At 30.1% G+C, this 20626-nt stretch overlaps 1 protein-coding gene across 2 annotated transcripts in view; it reads right to left on the reverse strand.

The window, feature by feature from the left end:
- LOC110282188 (uncharacterized) overlaps positions 1-20626 on the reverse strand; it is a 43162-nt gene that overhangs the window by 18772 nt on the left and 3764 nt on the right. For both annotated transcript variants that reach the window (XM_087168277.1, XM_087168278.1), the window contains exons 3-8: positions 19596-19736; positions 18070-18142; positions 14360-14578; positions 5975-6081; positions 3382-3458; positions 762-986 (exon numbers count right to left, since the gene is read on the reverse strand). In XM_087168277.1, coding sequence (XP_087024403.1) covers positions 762-986; positions 3382-3458; positions 5975-6081; positions 14360-14578; positions 18070-18142; positions 19596-19736 — 842 coding nt within the window. The remainder of the gene's footprint in view (positions 1-761; positions 987-3381; positions 3459-5974; positions 6082-14359; positions 14579-18069; positions 18143-19595; positions 19737-20626) is intronic.

Here is a 20626-nt window from a genome sequence, read left to right on the forward strand (position 1 = left end):
TAGCCTGAACTTTTTCTTAAATTTTGATCAACATTAGACTGTATTTGGTTGTCTCTTAGCAACAATATCCACCGGAAAAGTAAATACTCTTCCAGTGAAAAATGTTGTTTCATAAAACTTTATGTCCTAGTTAATGAAATAAAAATTCCAGCAAAATATATATACAATAGACTCTTCATTAACTGGGATGTTTGGAAAATGCTTCGTCCTGGATAAGCAAATATCCTAAATAATCCAATTAATAAAAATTTTGATGAAAAAATTAGCGAAAATGTAAAATTAATATACAATAAAACATTATTAGCTAAATTAATTGAAAAGAAATATTTTTTTATGACTTATGTCACGCACAGTTTGATCACCAATTTCACACACAGGCTATAATGATTTAACTGTTTGTCCATTTTCTGACTGCCAGCTTTTGATTTATACTAAAAACAACTTTTTTGCATCTTGACATGTAAAGCATCTGGAAAAATTTAATCTGAATAACACTTATACTGTCACGTGGATTGAATTATATCTCACCCTGTCTTGTCAAGCCAGACTTCCATAATGGAAGCAAAACTGGTTTACTGCAAGAGCCCAATTAAATAGGAAGAAAGGGTTAAGTAGAATGCAGTTTTCCAGCTTATTTTAACAGCTGCAATATGCATTTTTCTTGGGGGGGGGGGTTCGTCTTGAATAATTTGTGACAGGGAAAATCTGATCCCAGTGTATCAAGAGTCTACTGCATTATAAAGTAGAAAAGGAATAACTACTGCCTGAGGCCTTTGTAAGATGGAAGATATACAACACTGCATAGTCAACAATTTTTTGCAATACTACATATTCACGCTTTTCTTGACTAAGTAGTAACAACTCTAAAAAGGTTGAAATCAAATTATGTTTATGCAAAAGTTTGATCAGGGGGTTGTAAAAGTGCTGGAGAGTTGCTGGCAACATCATACTAGCTGGCGATATATTATCATCCATGAATATTTCATCTGAAATAAAATACGTAGCTGTAGTAATTTTATAGCAAAAAATAAATAAATAAAAAATTGTTCACACAAATGATTATTCTACAAATTTACAACAGAGCATTTTAAAAGAATTTATGTCAAATGTTTGATTTTAAATAATCTATATACAGTCAGACCTGTTTTTCTCTAATCTAACAGGAAAGGCGAAAAATTTAGAGATAATTCGACTTATGCAGGTACTTTAAATAAAAATTAAATTTAATTCAGAAATTCTATTAAAGTGCTTTAACTATTTTTAGTAGAAAAATATAAACATTTCTGTAAATTAATTGCACCACATATTTTTTTTTAAAAAAATAAAAACTGATAATTGAAATTTAAAAAATTAAAATGGAAAAATGTTTGAACATATATTTTGAAGCCTTGATTGCTTTAAATGCATCTTATTTTGTTTTAATAAATAAATACGTAATTAAAGTATTATTTTGGTTGTTCAATGTAATTTTAAAGTTCTAGAGCATTTATTTTAACATTTTCAAATCTGAACAAATTTTCTCACAAACCAAATAGGCAGATTACCGACTTTTGATAATTAAATAAAAAGCATATTATTATAAAATGGAAATAATGCCAAGTAAGTGTCAAATAAATTTTTTAATTCTTTTTTGAATAATAATAAACTCACTGGTTAAAGAACAATTATTCCATGCATCATACAATATATTATCGCGTTTTGTAATAATTTAACAAGTTACATGAATCCTAACAGGATTAATCTACGAGAAATAATTATTAAAATCCTAATATGAAGTAAAAATAGATTGAAAATTAGAAAATAAAAAAAAGAGCTATAAATAAACATTCTTTGATTCTTTTTTGAATAATAATAAGCTCACTGATCAAAGTACATTAATCCGATGCAATATAGGATATATTATCTTGTTTTGTAAGAATTAATAAAATCCTAATAGGAAGTAAAAATAGCTTAAAAATTAGAAATGAAAAAAGAAGAGCTACACATAAAAATTCTTTTTTGAATAATAATAAGCTCACTGATCAAAGTACATTTATCCTATGCATCACAGGATATATTAACTTGATTTGTAATAATTTAACAAGTTACATGAATCATAGCAGGATTAATTTAAGAGAAATAATTTACGTGTTACATGAATCCTAACAGGAAGTAAAAATAGATTAAAAATTAGAAGACAAAAAGGAAGAGCAATATATAAAAATTCTTTGATTTTTTAAATAATAATAAGCTCACTGATCAAAGTACATTTATCCCATGCATCATAGGTTATATTATGTTGTTTTGTAATAGTTTAACAAGTTACATGAAACCCAACAGGATTAATCTACGAGTAATAAATAATAAAATCCTAATCGGAAGTAAAAATAGATTAAAAATTAGAAGACAAAAAGCAGGGGTCTGTCCAGACATTTTGTGAAAGGTCCGCTTTTCGTGAAAAAATTACTCACATTCTTTCAACCAGGGTCCGCTTTTATGAATTTGTGCAAATAGGGTCCATTATTGCAAAAAAAAAAAAAAAAAACAAACTTTTTCAAGGAGTTTTTAAGTTGTAAAGACATACAAGATTATGCTCAACTAATAAATAATAATTAAAAAAATTATAATTAAAAAAATTAAATTTTAAAAAATAAACAACAACTGCTGCTTCTAAATTAGAGATGCAACATACAAATATTTGGTATTTAGCTTATACTGTTGAACGCAGAATATAAATTTTGGATGAATAATGGAAGAATCGTCTGCCAAAGACAAAACTTAATTCGTTTACATCCATCTTTCTTGTTTTCTGCCCTGAAAAGGGTTTATTCGATTAACAAAATAATAATGAAGATAAACAAATTTGTGAAGGGTCCGATTAAAAGAAAAATCATTTTGTGAAGGGTCCGTTTTTAAGTTAAAATATTTTGTGAAGGGTCCGTTTTTATGAAAAGATATTCAGTGATGGGTCCGTTAACGGACCCAAATTTCTTCTAAACAGACCCCTGAAAAGGAAGAGCTATAAATAAAAATTCTGAATAATAATAAACTCACTAATCAAAGCACATTTATCCCCTGCATCATAGGATATATTATCTTGTTTTGTAATAACTAAATAAATTACACAAATCATAACAGGATTAATTTCAGAGTTACATGATGCAGGATGTAAAATAGATAAAAGAATTAGAAAAGAAAAAGAAAGTGCTATAGGATCTGTTGAAAATTTTTAAGCTATCTTCTGGTTATAAATTAAAAATTGGTAACTTTAGTATTAAAACTAGAAGAGATTTATAAAGAACAATCAAATTAAAAATAAGTGTAAATGTAATGAGTAATTTTTTTTAAGAGAAGAAACTAAATATTATGTTGCTTTGAAAAATTTTATTATTAAAAAATTACCTTCAGTGATCATTGCTTGGACATCATACAATGTAATAAAATTTTCCACAAGTATGTCTAAAAATTTCCTTTGAGATCTGGAAAAAAAAATTTATACAAATATATAAAACAAATTTAGCTTCTGAAAATATATTTTAGAACAAATTCATAAATTTGTTTTAGTCTCAAAAAGGTTACAATCAGGGATGAGAGTAGTCAGAAAGTAAAAAAGAGGAAATCCAAAAATGAATATATATATATATATATATATATATACACAAAAAATTGACAAAAAGAGTGAGATCCTTAACCTTGTAAACCACGTGATTATAAATCCTGATGATTAATTTTAAAATTGTATGAATATATAAATATTAATCACATGCCTTATTTTTAAATTGAGACAATATGAATCCCGATATGAGGCTTTTAAATCACGGGAATATGAAACTCTATATAGAATTTTAAAGTATGCAGAAATACAAATCATGATGCGTAATTTTTAGAGCACATAAACACGAATCACGATGCGTAATTTTCAAACCGCATAAATACAAATCACAATGTCTAATTTTTAAAGCACGTTTAAGTACGAAAATCGATGTTTGATTTTACAAACGCAAAAACGTACCACGACATAGAATTTTAAGCTCGCGTGAATACCAATCGCTACATAGGGTTTTAAAAAGCGTAAATACAAATTACTTTATTGGATTGGATTTCGTATAAATACGAAAATCGATGTTTGATATTACAACCGCAAAAACGAGTCACGACATAGGATTTTAAGCTCGCGTGAATACGAATCGCTACATAGGGTTTTAAAAGCGCGTAAATAAAAATCGCTACATTGGATTTTTAAATCTCGTAAATAAGAATCGCAATGTACGATATTTAAATCGCCTGAATAAGACTCGCAACGTTCAACTTTTAAATCAGACGAAAATCGTGAATACGAATCGCTACATAGGGTTTTAAAAGCGCGTAAATACAAATCGCTATATTGGATTTTTAAATCTCGTAAATAAGAATCGCAATGTATGATATTTAAATCGCCTGAATAAGACTCGCAACGTTCAACTTTTAAATCAGGCAAATAGGAAAATCGATGTTTGATAATATAATAGCGATTTTAAAAATGCATAAATGCAAAACGCAATATTGGACTTTTAAATTTCGTAACTAAGAATCCTAATGTGCGATGTTTGAATAGCGTAAATAAGAATCGCTTAGCGCAACTTTTAAATCAGGTAAATACGAAATCGATGATAGATATTAAAATCGCGAGAGACTGGACTTGGGATTTCTAAAAGGCTTGTTTGTATTGTTTTTGTTTAGACATAATAAATAAAAATTTACAAGATTAAGTGCATGAGCAAATAAATATTTTCACCCCAAATCCACCTCTATTACTTTATTTATTTATTTTTCGTTTGCTTTCACGCCAGACCACAGTGTCATGACGTCTGAATTGCAAAAATACGAGCTATCCGGCGGACGAATAAAAATACGGAAAATCTTATTTTCTGTGAAGAGAAAATAGCTAAAATAAGTAAAAATACGGAAGGGTTAGCAGCTAGGATGTAGTTTGAATTTTTTGTTTATCTTTGAAAATCGTAAATAAATATGATTATTTTATTTCAACGATTGAATTTTCAAAAAAAAAAAGCGGGATATTTATTTAAAAAAAAACGAAACTTTTAGAGAATCCGAGTTTTTGATAAAAAGGCTGAAATTCGAAAGGCAAAAGCGAAAAAATCTCATCTCTGTATAAAGGTCAACCAGTTTTATCCCAAGGAAATGATTTTTTGAGAAACTTCAGAGGGAGGAATGAGGACTTCAATGCTTTCGCTCCGCGGAAAACTAAAATCCTCATAAAATATTTTAACTTGTTCAAAAAAATTTCCGCGGAAATTAGCGGGAAAAATGGAAAAATCTAAAAAAAAGCGGAAATCCGCGAATCCGCGGAAGAATCTCATCCCTGTACAATATAATAAAATATAAAATGAAAATTAATATTCAAGAATAAACACAATACTATTCGTTCTTCCGAAGTTGTAACAGAAAAGTTTTAGAGGCGGTCATTAACAAAGGTTTTACTATGTAATGAAAATAACTAATTCATATTTAAAAATTTTTTAAAATACCAATTCGAATAAACAATTTGAACAGGAGGACTAAAAACAAATTTGAACCTGACAGTTTAATTAAACTAAAAAACATTATTCAATTTATACAATTAAGACACTTGGCATATAAAGAGATGGATGAAAATGGGAGTTAAGAAAATGAAACCAACATTCAGAGGGAGTAAAAAGAGATGGATAGATGATGTAGCATAAGATTCAACTACAATAAAAATTTATAATTATTTTTAAGCAAACCAAGGCTACAAGTTATAGTGTCAAAAAAAAAAAAAGGAGAATTCTGACTTTTTTTGCATTTAAATATAATTTGATAGCAAAAGATGATAAAGATTTTTAGAATTAATAAATAAATTTAGGAATTTTAGTGATCACGTCTAATAGACTTAGAAATAACAGTTTTTTTCTTATATAGATAAAAATAGTTTCAAAGAAAACAACAAAAACTATAATGTTTAATAAATACTTACTTTGGTTTTCTTAAGATTTCATCGATTTTCAACAAAACCTTATCTCTCGCACCTGTATGAACCATCTCTTTGTCTTCTATACCTTCTTCTACAATATTTGCAACCATCTAAAAATAATGAAGTTAAGCGTTTATATGCATCTCAGTGTTTCGTCAGTAAAATAAATAAACAAATTAAAAAGAACTTCGCGCAACAGTGCATATTCTCTAAAACATGTAGTTATAATTATTACAAAGTAAACAACATTAGTTATAATTTAAACTTCAATTTTTATTACAGTTTAACGAAATTATAGTATTAAATAATCCAGTTATAATTCAAGAAAATAATTATAACTAATTTATTAAAACAACTTAGTTATAACTTAAGAAAGATACATATACAGTCGGACCTCTATTTAACGAAGTCTCTAAATCCCGATAAAAAGTTCGTTATATGGAAAATTCGTTAAATAGAAAATCACCTTTTGAAATACTTAAGCAACACGAAATTGGTTTTAAATTTATAAATTCTACACATAATTAAAATAGCAATTGATATACCTTCATCTTGTTAACTAGTATCTACTATTTTATTTTTAGTTTTAACCATAAAAGAAATCTGCATGTAAAACAAGAATAAAGCAAAGCATTGTGCTGCACTATCGTGCAACATACATTTTCCACTATAAAAAGCTAAATTTCTGTATAAATTACAGCTGTATTTATTATGAAACTAATTTTAAACATACATTACCACATGTGCTCTTAATTTTAATTACTACTGATAAAATCCGTTAATTTTGTCTGAGTTTTTGTTTGAAATGCAAGCGGAAAGGGATTTTACTGCTTTCCTTAAAATTTTGACTTCAAAAATCGATTCAAAGTCATTTCCCCTATAAAATGCGTTAACAAGTCTGAAATGTTCTGAAAGATGGGAAATAGGGAATGTTGATCTAAAAGAAAAGTTCGTTAAATAGAAAATTCACTTCGCTATTTGGAAGTTATTTAAAGAAGAAATTTTCAAAATGCTCTTGCTTTCTAGAAAAAAAATTCGCAAAATAGAGAAATTCGCAAAATGGAAGTTCGTTAAATAGAAGTCCGACTGTATTTAGTAATTTTACTTCTATTTATATATCTTCTCTATGACTTGTTTTAAAATTTAATAACTTATTGTACCATCAATTAGTATTAAATTGTACATGATATATGACAACCATAAAAAAACCATTGTTTGATATTATTAGATTTCAAATCAGCAATTTATATTAGAAGTTACAGAAAAACAAATTAGAAGGATCAATTAATTTTGAGTCTCTTTGTCAAAAGTTGGTATCTTCCAGTTGCGAAAACAGTCTACTCTGATTCTAATTTTGTTAGCTGATTAGTTCCTTCAGATATCAAATTTTGTGCAACAGTCATCTCCACAATGTTTTGCGTTGCTGTAGCTTCTTTCAACCTTTCTGTTTCTTCCTTTATGAGACCTAAAGCTAATTCTTTATTTTATTTCGATTCATTGATTTTTTTGATTATTTTTGCTAATCTGCAAATTGAAATCACTTTTTCTTTTTTCTTTCCTTTCTAGTGTTTCCTTTGCAATTTTTTCATTTCCTTTTTTTATGCTTATCTTCCTCTTATTTCAATTTGCTAATTTATTCTTGAAATGATCTGATGAGATTCCTTCACTACCCTCAATAGTGTTGTTTTTTTAGGCACCTTCAACACTCCTCTATAATTTTGAATGGTTTGACTCGCATTTCGTGGTGACTAACATGAAGCATAGCTTTATTTATCGAAAAACCTCTCTCAGGATCAGAATTCCCATGTGGCAAAATTAAAACAGTTTTGATAAATGTAATTAAATTTTCATATTTTAGATTATTGCTTTTGTCTTTCAAAAGAAACAATTCTCTCCAATATCCATCTACTCGCTTTATTTCAAATAAATCCGATAATTTTTCACGGGCAGTAACGTAAAAAATAAGAAGTTTCCATTCTTCCCTGACATTATCAATAAATTCATTGGAAAAGTTTAAATAACGAGATATTCTTAATATAATCAATAAAAACTGAGCAGTCATTTCTTCCATATGTTTAAAATCTTCCCCGCGTACAGCACTGTTCGTTAGAAAATATATATATCATTGGCGAACTCATCAAAGTTTATTTCTAAAAAAATTTAAAAAAACTTTAAACGCATTATTTGTCACATGAAAATTGCAGGTGCCAATTAACAATAACATATTTGGACCAATTTCTTCAGAAAATTACTTCATCACAGTCATTGAAAGACATATTACTTCATTCAATCAGGGGTAATTGTGAACCCAAGTCAAAATTCTGGGAAATTAAAAAAAAAAAAAAAAAAAAGAAAAAAAGAAAAGAAAAAAAAGTTTACATTGAAAAATTAGAAAAAAATTTAAACAAGGTTTTTTTCTTCCTTTTTCTCAATATTTCTTAGTTTACTTAAAATATATTTAAAATTTTACACATACCTATGATGACCTGGAGAAGTAATTAAAATTTACAACTATGTCTTTCTTTTTTGAGTTTATGATTATAACAACTATTTACTGATAAAATATGAATATTAATCATGAATATGAGCTTATAAAGTATCTCTCTGGCTCTCCCTTACAAACAAATAAAATAAACTGTGTTTTTAAGTTCCACCTTTGAAAATTTGATTTCCTGAAGCTTCGGTGATCAATGATTTTTTGAAACTTTTGAACCTTCGATCTCCGGAAACTTCCGGATCACTGTTAGCGAAAAATCCGGAAATCCGGATTTTTTCCGGAGCACAATCAGCCCTGTTCAATGGAATCTTATAAGTAAATAACACATCCAAAAGTTCATTTAAAATAATATTGGCTGTAGCATGGCCTAAAAATAAACTTTTTAACTATCTACATAATACCAAATTAAACTCAGTTGACCAATATCTGGCATATACATCTAGTTGCTGCTTGTTCTGCATATTTGTACTTTCATCAAGCGCTAATGTTATTTTTGTTGCATTCTCAATATCCTTCATTAAAAGATTTTCAAAATCTTTCGATATACCATGGTTTAATATATAGGAAGTTTCTTTTCTTATTTAAGTTGCATTGCCGACGCTATAGGTGAATCTGGAAACATTACTTTGAATAAAACGGCTGTATCTTTACAAGATTTAAAATAAATATTTTTCTCAGCTGCATGCAAACACCGTAAAGTTTCAGCTTTCAAAATTTGATTTTTCTGGCTAAGAAAAGTGGTATCTCTATTTTTATTTTGCACCCAATTAAATATTGTTGCTTAGCCACTTCCTTTAAATCTTTCATAAAATTTCCGATCATGTTTCCCCCCTTTATAATGCGGTCGTACTTGCGCGAATCCACTTCCCGATACTTCGAAAGCTTTGCAGCATAAACTGCACTTCGCGGAATAAACATCTCCAGTCACAGACTACAACCATTCTTTTAGAAAATTAATATCGAGTTCTATTTTAAACCAATCTGTCTGAAATTTTGTTCCTTCTTTACCCACAGTATCAATTTATAAATAACAAATAAACCACGATGGACAAAGACAGACAGGTGGGGACTGGCACATGACGTCTTAGAAGGGAAAAAAAACCCATATAATGAAACAAACAACAAACACTCGCCTGAATGTCGGCACACTGCCCCACGTCTCTCTCCACCCTCCTCTCCTTGCACATGATGACGTGAACAAATTACAGTGAAACCCAGATTTCACGTTTTCTGTCGGACTAGCGATAAAAAACGCTCGAAACAGAATAACGTAAAATCGGGGTTAAGAAAAATCTATGCATATTTTTAAAAATTGACACCAACCAGTTAAATTAATGGAAAAAATGAGTAATCTTTACTTGCTCTTCGTTTCTAGCTACAATTTCGTATACAGCTCGTTCAATACTAACAATTTTTCGCAACTTTGCTTCTTGATTTACATTTGCAAGTAAAAATCGTTTTAGAGTTTTTATACTTTGTATAGCTTGATCAGCTGTTGGCACGTCTTCTGTTATTTCATCTTCATCGTCATCAGCTCTATCGTCGGAATCAGGCATTAAATCACTAATGGAAGGGATTTCTGAAGTAATGATGTCTGTGTCACAGTCGATGCATGCATCATCGACTTCCGGAAGATCCTTAATTTCAGACACGCTACCTTCTTCTTCTTCCAAAACAACAGTGCTCTCCTCCTCCGATATTGAAAATCCTGCTTTATTGAATCCATTGATAATGCATTTTTGGTCGACACTGTCCCAAGCCGAAGATATCAAATAAAGAGCCTCAAGAACATAAATTTTTGCCTTAGAAGCATCCTGAAAGTCACCAGAATCAAGAAACATTAGAGATTTTCTAACCAGTTGCTTCCGGTAACTCTCTTTAAATGATCGTATAGTTCCTAAATTCAGTGGTTGAAGTTTGCTCGTACAGTTAACTGGAAAAAACTCTATTCGCACGTTTTTCAATTTAACGTTTAAATGAACAGTGCATTGGTCTAGAAATAAAATTATGTTGCGCTTTTGAAAACTCATTTTCTTATCCAGTTTCCGAAGAAAAATTTTAAATAATGCTTGCGTCATCCATGCTTTTTTGTTTGAATCATAATCGGTAGGAAAACTTTTGATATTTTTGAAATACCGTGGTTTTTCTGCTCTACTGATCGCAAGAGACGTTAACTTTTGGCTTTCATCGGCATTTGCACAGAGCAAAACAGTCAAGCGCATTTTTGAAAGCTTTCCTCCATGGCAATTTTCACCTTTAATTGTCAATGTCTTCGTTGGCAATAGGTTGAAAAACAATCCCGTTTCGTCATTAAATATGTCACTTGGATTATAGCCCTTTAATAAATTTGGCAGAGGTTCTTCTTTCCACTGTTGTCATATCCACACTATCGGATTCTCAACTGATAGATTTGAAGCATAAATTGTTCTTTTTTTAATCGATCGATCCAGCCATTTGATGCACTGAAGCCTTGGAGTTTAAGCCTTTCAGCAATTTCAAGCGCCTTTCTCTCAGGATGGATCCACTTATAGGAATCTTTGCTGCTCTGTCTTCCTTGAACCAGTTCATTAAATTTTTTTCTAACTCATCATACGGAGATGTTTTTAAGGTTTTTCTCTTCTTGGCAATTTTTCCGAGTTTTTCAGCGTTTAGTTCTACTGAAACTTCTTGCTTTAAAATCATTTGTAAAGTTGAATAAGCAGTACCCAAAGATTTAGTAATATCAACTTTAGTGCCATGAAATTCTTTAGCTTTTTTCGACGAATTCAGCCTTTTCGGCCAGAGAAAAGCATTTTCGTTTCGACATCTTCTTTCGAGAAAAGAACACGATCACTGGGGTTTCGAAAATTAAAAAAAAAAAAAAATGCTATAGCTTTCAAACTCAAACAAAACAGACTGAAAATCTCATTTGGTATGCTAGCACGGAAAAAAAATGAGTAAAACCATTTTGAATAGAATAAATTTTTTTTTGTTGATCTGTTTGTAGAAAATCGCATCAAGCGGGATTTTCATAAAAGGGGTAACGCAAAATCCGGGATTTTTTTAACATTATTGGTATAGGCAATTTTCACGGATCAGCAGAAAATGACGTAAGAAGCGGGATAACATATGAAACGGACAACGTAAAATCGGGGTTCCACTGTATGTTCAAAAAGAAAGAAGCAGCTTTTTCCCTTTATCTGTGATTTTTCCCCATAACTTTAATTATTAAGTTACACCAGTAAAATTTTATCAGATTTTTAGGAATTTTAGGGTGAACATGATCTCTGTTAATCTTTAAAAAAGGCAGTATTTATGCAATATTTATGAAATTATATTTTTAATAACATAAATACATATAGATCATTAAATGTAACTCAATTGGTATCAATTATAGGAAAATAAGGCTATTTCAAATAGACACACGATATTAGATTTACTTTAGAGCAGTACCGATTTAGAAAAGGCCATAATACGATTGACCAAATCTTATATTTTTGCCAGACTGTAAGAGACGCTCAGAATATGCGGCCCACTAATCATACTGTGGCTGCATTCTTGGATTTAACAAAGGTTTTTGACAGAGTGTGGCGAAATAAGCTATTAATCAAGTTTTTTGATGACTTTAGAATTAGAGGTAACGCTCTCCCCTGGATTTCTGATTATTTAAGGGCCAGAACCATCAGAGTTAAATTCAATAAGACCCTCTCAAGAAATTTTAGACTAGGCCAAGGAGTCCCCCCAGGGTTCCGTCTTGGGACCTCTGCTCTTCTGCCTATTTTTTGCTGGCATTGAAAAGGTGATCTCTAAGAGATGCAATGTTGGTATTTTTGCCGATGATGCCGTCCTCTGGCACTGACATTAAGACTATTAAAGGCAATATCAACCTCACTCTAAAAGATGTGAGTGACGTTTGCTCAAAAACACTAACTGGTTTTTAACTCATCTAAATCTGTTGTTAGTTTTTATACTACCAATAGGCACATATACAATTATAAACCTACTATTTGTTTTAACGGTCAAAATTTGCCTTATGAAAAGAATGCAAAATATTTGGGGTTTATTATGGACCAGCAGATTCTTGGCAATAAGCACATCGAACTGCTGGAATCGAGGTGTAGAAAGAGGTTAAATATCCTAAAATATATTTCTGGGCAAGACTGGGGAGCAGCTGCTACAGCTTTGAAATTAACTTACACTGCACTTATTAGACCCATACTGGAATAAGGGGCACCTATTTACTCCTGTGCTTCAGAGACAAACCTGAATAGATTGGAAAGAGTTCAAATTAGTGCTGCAAAAATTATTACAGATTTGAGACGTAGCTGTCCAGATAAAATTGTTCTGTTTGAATCTGACCTCCAGCTGTTATACATGAGAAGGAACTCCAGTCTCAAGAAATACTACAATAAGCTTATCAGTTTTGGTGACCAGAACAGAACCTCTTACTATCTCAAAAATTGAAAAAATAACCATAGACTGAAGAGAAACAGTCCCTTCTCATTGGGTGCTCAGCCAGATTTACTTTCCACTTTCAATAAGGTCTTTGCAGAGTGCAAAAAAATGTTTATGGACCTCTGGAGAGTTCCTCCTCCGCATAGTTGGTATTTCAGAAAATGACCTGGAAGTGCCTTGCTTTTTGAGGGACCTAGAAGCCAGCAGACTTGATTATCTCGTTTTGCAAGTGGTCACTTGAGGTGTCTCTCGTATGTTCAGGGGCAAAAGACTTTTGGACTTTGCACTAAATGTAGGAATGCTTCGGCCTCGCCCGAGCATATTCTTAACTGTATCGATTTTAAGATCTACGAGGTTTTTTTCAAAACCTCATCTGTTTTTAGACTTTCTGGACATTTTTGGACTTATGGAATTGGTCTAATTGGGAAGGACCTCTTGGGGATTAGAAACAACACAACAGATTTACTTTTATTTTATTTTACACTTCATGCGGACGGTTTACATGCTTCATATTGGGATTTTTCACAGCAGAAATGTTAAGATAGGGCGCACAGTATTATAGCAGTGAAATTATAAAAAAGCCACAAAAATTGAGATGCTACACATTTTATTTAGGGATTCTTAAAAGGAATTGATTGCAATGTCATCAAAAATGGTAAATTTAATTATCTACGCCATACGGATTGCAGGAAATTTTCAGGATTTTCTTAATATGTATATTTCTAGCAATTGTTACCCAGTAACTCAAAAAAATGGACTTTTTATGGCTCTTTGTTAAAGAACTATTTCGAAGTATTAAAATTAATAAGAGAATCTATTTAAGCTATATATTTATATAACAAGACTGGTATGAGACATTTTATATTACATAGAAACTCAACAAAACTTGATTTTCATTTTTTAAAAACATGGCAGATGAATTTACAGAGGTTCAATTAAAAGCATTAATTAATTTTTATTACTCAAGATATTTAGCATTATAACATTATTAGAATAAATTTATCTATCCTTATACTGTAACTTACTAGCTTACACATGATTTTATATATACAAAAACAACTTTATGAAACTGAAACTCCCTTTATTTATGATAGTCCTAATTAAAGCATTTCATGTTTAAGCCTAAAAAACAATAATAAACAAAGCTGAAATATTAGAGCAACTCCAAAATCTGCTTTTCACATGCAATTTTGAAGTTAAAATAGGTATTCACATATAATTATAGATATCAAGAAATATAAGTGAAACACATGTAAAAGTAAGTACTCAAGTAAAATTACTTTAACAACATCAAAGAAATTTAACAAGTACAAATGGTTAAAACTAGGAAAGGTAACTATCAAGTATAACTATTTATGATAAAAAAAAGAATAGTTATAAATTTAAAAGCTTGTTATAATAAGCTTGATTTGATACAGTTTGTTTGGTAAAATTTGAAAAAATTTAGTCAGTAATACCTGATATTGAAGTAATTTGTAATCTTCCAGTAATTCCACAATAGGTGCTTCATCAACAAACTTTATTATAGCACATACACGAGATTTCTCGGGAAGCCAAAATATCTTTTCAAGATATGCCATAATAGTTTCATAAGCCATGCGAAGTATTGGGAGAGTTGGGTGAAATCCATGAGTACTATTATGACGAATATCAACAATCCAAGGTGGGATATTTCTCTATGAATAAATAAATAAACTTATGAGCAGGGTTCATACAGAGATCAGAAGAAGAAATCAAAGAAGTATTCAAGGAGTATAAAATTTAAAAACTTTGTGTAAAAGATAACTAGACAGTTTTTTTTTTTAAAATTAAAAAGCAGTTATTATAAAGAACTTTCAAAAATGTATATTTTGCATAAGATATTCTTTTCTAGCCATTTTGAAATAAATTTTGACTTTGTCAAACTTCATCAAGAAAAATAAAGTTATCACTATCACTTTCAAACATAAATACATGTTCCAATTTCAAACATTTTAATAAATCTTGTAGAGTAAAGTAATAGTCTATGTAAGTACATAGTACAGATGTTAAAGATTAACATAAAAACCTACTAATCCCTTATTTTTAAACTTGAATACATAAGAAAATCAAAGGCATTTTATACAAAAAAAAAAAAAAAAAAAAAAAAAAAAGAAAAAAAAAAAGAAGTCCCGCAGTGGACTGATCGTTAAGACACGGTTTCCAGCACATCACTGAAGTCAAGCATCACTGGCTGCGGTCAGTGTGCGGGTGGGTGACCACTTGGATTAGTCTGCCTAGGAACCGAGGGTGTGCGGTATCGGTCCCCGTTAAACTGTTCTACCGTAAAGTGCTCGACTTTGCACGCAGCTCGTCGGGCTACCGAAGCAGGGGTGCCATCCCCTCTGCAGAAGATCAAAATTGTGATGGCATGTCTTCGGATCATCCTCAGGGATGTTTCCCAGACTGTCGCCAATAGCTTATTGTGCAGCTCTAGTGCGAAGAACAATACAGAAAAAAAATCTCAGAAAATCATTAATTAAGTTTGCTTGTAACATAGAAAATTAAAATTATTTGCTGTTGCTTTTTTCTTCTAACTCTTGCAATTCAAAATTTTTTTCTTTTTAAAGTTTTTCTTATCCTATTAGATTTTGACAGCTAAGTTATATTATTTTGTTTCCCTGCTTGAACAGCAAATTCATCAGCTGACTTAGTAAGTTCATCTATGCAACGCAATAATCTAAGGAGTTTCTAAGGACTAATTTGGAAATCTAAGTAGTTCCAAGTACTCCTTGGAGACTTTTTTATTTCCAAGGAGTATAAGGAGTCTGTACGAACCCTGCTTATGAGAGAATTCCTTTCATTTTTAATACAAAGAATTATTAAGACTATTCTAAGTGTCGGCATCAATAATTCTGAAAAAGACATGAAACAAAAGATTGAGATTGACTATTGAGATTTGACTATTTGAGATTGACTGAAAAGAGATGATTTTTTTTAATACTACTTTCAATTTTAGTGAAAGTTACAATCTCTGCAAACTCCATTAAACATGAATATACAGAAAAAACATGACAATGAATAATGGCTTTTGAAAATAAAATAAGTGTGCAATTTATAATTGCAAATTTAAAATTTAATTTGGAGTATTTTATGTATGTTTAGTAAGTGATTTATAAACTTAATTGCAGTTATAGAGTTTATGATATTTTAACAGTTCTTTACATAAAAATATAAAATTGTGTTCTACTATAATCTTTTACGTAAAATATTAAAGGAAAAAAATTGTTTAATTAATGTTAATTGTTTTAATTACTTGAGAAATTCATTGTACTTATTTTTCTTTACACTTGCTGCGCTTTAGTTTTAATTTATTTAGGAATGAGGCACTAACTATTTTGGGAATTAATAGGCGCTATTATATAAAACGAATTACAAACATAAACCATTAAAAAAGATTTAAATTATTTCTTTTCCATATATTATCAAGTGGGTTTCCCCCTCCACTTGAGGGCTAGTTTTTTTAAGAGTTAGGCAGGTTTGGATACTTGATACTTTCAATTTTGTTGAAATTTTCAGGAAATATTTTTTTATGTAAAACTATTAGACGTATGGCTTTTTAATATTGCGAAAATTTAATTTTTCTAAAGGTTTTAGGAAATCATAACTCATCATCATGAATCTACTGGAGTTTTGAGAAAAACATCTATTTACATGAGGGAATAATTTTAGTATGATATAAGTAAACCATGACACTGATCATTATTTTGAGTTTGACTACTTCACACATAGGCCATAAATACTTTCAGTAGATGTTTGCATCAAAGGTTAAAGGGCATTCAAACATTTTCCAAATAAAACTCTTTTCTTTGAATTACACTGTCAAAATCTATCCATGCCAACAGTGAACCACAAAGGCCATCTGATAGATTACTTTGAACACATACTAGTAAGTAGTACCTAAAAAATGTGTGACGAACATTTGGAATGAAATTAAAATAGCAGGACACTGGGATTTTACACAACTTTCAAGGTAATGAACTGCCTTCGCTAAAACTAGACAAGTACAAAATTTGTCGCAAAAGAAATCTCAAGCAAAGTAGAAACAAAATAAATTCACAGATCTGTAGTTACTGATTGAACTTTTTTTTATAATAAATTCAAAACTTTGAGGTCTGTGATAACATAATTAAATACAGAGATAATTATGAGAAAGCCATAAAATGTTTTAAAAAATGTGATTTATGCTCAATATGATCATTTAAAGTAAACAGAGCCATGACGGCTTAGGGGATAGAGCGTTCGCCTTCTAATGAGGTGAACCGGGTTCGAATCCCAGCGATGGCTGGTTGATATGAGGTTCGTATTTGACTTGCACCTACCATAATGCTGACGTAAAATGTCCTCAGGGGTAGACGGATCATGAGTTAAGAGCCAACATGCTGTCAGGCTAGCCGTGGGAGGTTTTCCTCTCCATGTAATGCAAATGCGGGTTAGTTTCATCAAAAAGTCCTCCGCGAAGGCAAATTTCTCCCAAGACTTGATCTAAAAGTTCCCTAGTCATCTGGATTGAGTTGAAAATTACTAGGCTATGGAGTTAAACATAAGTATTTGTAAACCCGAAAATTGGGGCGACTGTTCAACAACAGTTATAATGTAAAAATCTAAAATAATCTCTTAGCTCTATCTCGAATTTGAGGAGAGGAGGTAAAGAGAGCAAGACTAACTCCTAGTTAACTAGGCAAGTAATATGTTTCTATTGCAATTTTTAGGTTAAATCAAATGAAATCACACTCAAGTCAGTATATCTAATAGTTAAAAAGCTTTATAAATTTTACATAGCAATTTTACATACCAATGTGATTTTTAAGCCACTGATAGTCCTTAGGAACACTAAGGAACTCCAAGAAGGAGGGTGCCAACATTTAATGGCCTGCTTGCTTACATAGAGAGTGAAGATATGAACAGCAGAAAGCAAATTTACTTAACATTAAAACGAAATATCAACAGTTTACATCGTTATAACAAAGGCCAGAATCATCGATCAAAGAGTAATATATATAAAATTTTTATAATTAATTAACAAAACAACCCCTCATTAAGTTATGAAAGGAATAAATAATTTTTTTCAGAACTTAAGTCAAGGAAGAGAAAACTAATCATTGGTACTACATACAATATAAACAAATTTAGAATAAAACCTTCTTACCTCTTCTGCTAAAGTAAATAGTCTTTTTTTATTTCTTGAGTTTTGATCATTCTCTAATAATAGATTTACAAACCTGCAAATTAATAACAGCAATTTAATCTTTCAAAAAAGAAATATAGTGTTTGGTCAATAAAATATATCTAAATATTTTCAACATACACCAGTTTTACACAATGCGCTTTTACTTTTTGGTGACCACTTTGAAAAGACAAGTTAGCAGGAAATTTATGCTACATGCTCTTAAGACCTTGCACAACAGCAGTCTGTCTTTGGGATTATCCCGTTGACAATTTTTGCCAAACACGATATAATCACCAAAATGTAGCTTCAGTACAAAAAGCAGCAAATTTTTATCATATTTACTCTGTAATCCTTGACTATGCGAATTAGTTTTCTTTAGCATGATGAAATAAACTGGCTTTTCTTTCTTTTTTTAACTATGCTGCAAAATGATTCCAATCTGGGACAGCACAAGGATAATGATGTGTTTGTTTGCGCTTTAAAAGCTATCAAGGATTTTTGGCCACCAAAATGATTTATAATAATATATATAGTTAGATTTAAGAATAATTCAATGCGTAATTATAAAAAAATAGTTTTTCACTTTGATTTCATTTTATAACTTATTTTTACACTTAATTTTTTATTTTATTATTATTATTTGATTAATTCAGTGTGTTTGGAAACTGCTTTTCATTATGATGGCGACAAAAGATTCGAGCATTTTCGCATGCGTTGACTGGTCGACGGGTAATCCCAAACTACCTTTTTATCATATGAAATAATGCTTTCTTGCAAAAAATATGTTGTTTTTATATGTACTGTGATTTTGCAATAGTAATTCATGACTGTTAGCTAATCTTAAGCCAGTTCCTTCAAAGCTACTTTTAAAAACAGTGAAAAATGTCAAAAAGAGAAAAAGTCATAATTTTGTAAAAATGAAAAGCATTCGTGATATGATTTTTTAAATACTTAAAAAGTTAGTTCAATCAGTGGCATACATAAACTTTGGTGCAGCACCCCTTAACAAGATTTAGGGTCTGAGATAAGTGCATCCTTTCTCAGCCTTACCACAAAAATTTTAAAATTATAATAGAAAACAAAAACACTATGGCGAAAAAATATTCAGGTTTTTATAATCATGAATTCTATTTTAATTTAAGATAATGAAAATAGTAACTGCAATAAAAAGACAAAATTTAGAAAAGGTACTGAATTAAAACTACATACTCACCAATTCTGCATTGATACTAAATTTTTCTTATAATACAAGAAAAAACACAGTATCTTAATAATTATATTCAAAGTTTAATTAATTAATCGCAATAATTATTTATTGCGATTTTTAAAAAAAATATAATTCAAATTTAATTTTTTTAATAGTAACTCATGGTGTTGTTTTTTGTAGAATGTGCACTTTTTAACCTCATGCTTTTTTTTTCCCTACCATATCAACCAAATAAATCTAGGCAATTAGAAACATTCTCCTTTTTATAGGCTTAAAGATTAAATTATTAGTAACTTACCTTACAACAGCATTTGAATACATCATTTCAACTTCTTGTGCATTGCAAAAAAATTTGCTGGCCTCATATAAATGATCTTGAATTTTGCTTCGCACTAATAAAAGAGTTGCTTCCACAGCAGTTGGAAGGCTTGGCCAGCACCTTAAAAATTAAAATCTTTAAACAAACAATCATTTAACATTTTTAATGTAAAACTTAATTGATTAAATGTGATTTCTTAATAAATTTTAATACGCTTTGAAAATAAAGTTTTAAATAAAAATTAAAATTATTTCATAAAATCAATAATTGTAATAGTTTTGACTCTTGATTTGAGTTTATATAATCGATTTTAACAGAAATTTGCTTCTAAAAAATATGCTTATTTTTTTACCCAATTTGCCAGAAAATAGACGCTGTTAAGTGGTTAAACGAAACCCGGAGGAGTTATACTATTCTCAATAAATTCTGGAAAAACAAAAATGTTAAAATCTGTCTTACTATATGGGTCTGAGACATGACAAAGTAACAAAAATAACAAGTAAATAATTTAAGTATTCATTAACAACTGTTTAAGAAGAATCTTACGTATCGAGTGGTTCTATAAAATTTGCAACAAGCTTTTGATTGGATCTTCAGGGCAATACAAAAAGAGGATGACCTAAAAATACTTGGTGCAGGACAATTGTAAAGGAATCAAAAGCAATAGAATTGAACATAGAGAGAGGCAAAATATCTGGTCCAGAGCCGGATTATACCTTTCGTAGGCCCTAGGCATAGCCGTTTTGGGGCCCTCCTTTCCCCACTCCTCCCCTCTTTTCAAAATATATGCTAAAATTTTCTTGCATATTTTTTTTACATTTTTATTAATATGGATTTTAATTTACAAATTTGCTTATCGAACTTTATCTGCAATACCGACATTCTGCCGATTTTGCAGTTGATATCGATAATACCATTGTGATTAGTTCGATCGATAACTATGTAAACACTTCACAAAAATTTGTCAGAATCTGAGATTAAACTAAAAGTGCAAAATTTGGTGAAAATTT

Source organism: Parasteatoda tepidariorum, chromosome 7 (assembly GCF_982258835.1).
Source record: "Parasteatoda tepidariorum strain Cologne lab strain chromosome 7, Ptep-v5.0, whole genome shotgun sequence".
Taxonomy (NCBI): Eukaryota; Metazoa; Arthropoda; class Arachnida; order Araneae; family Theridiidae; genus Parasteatoda; species Parasteatoda tepidariorum.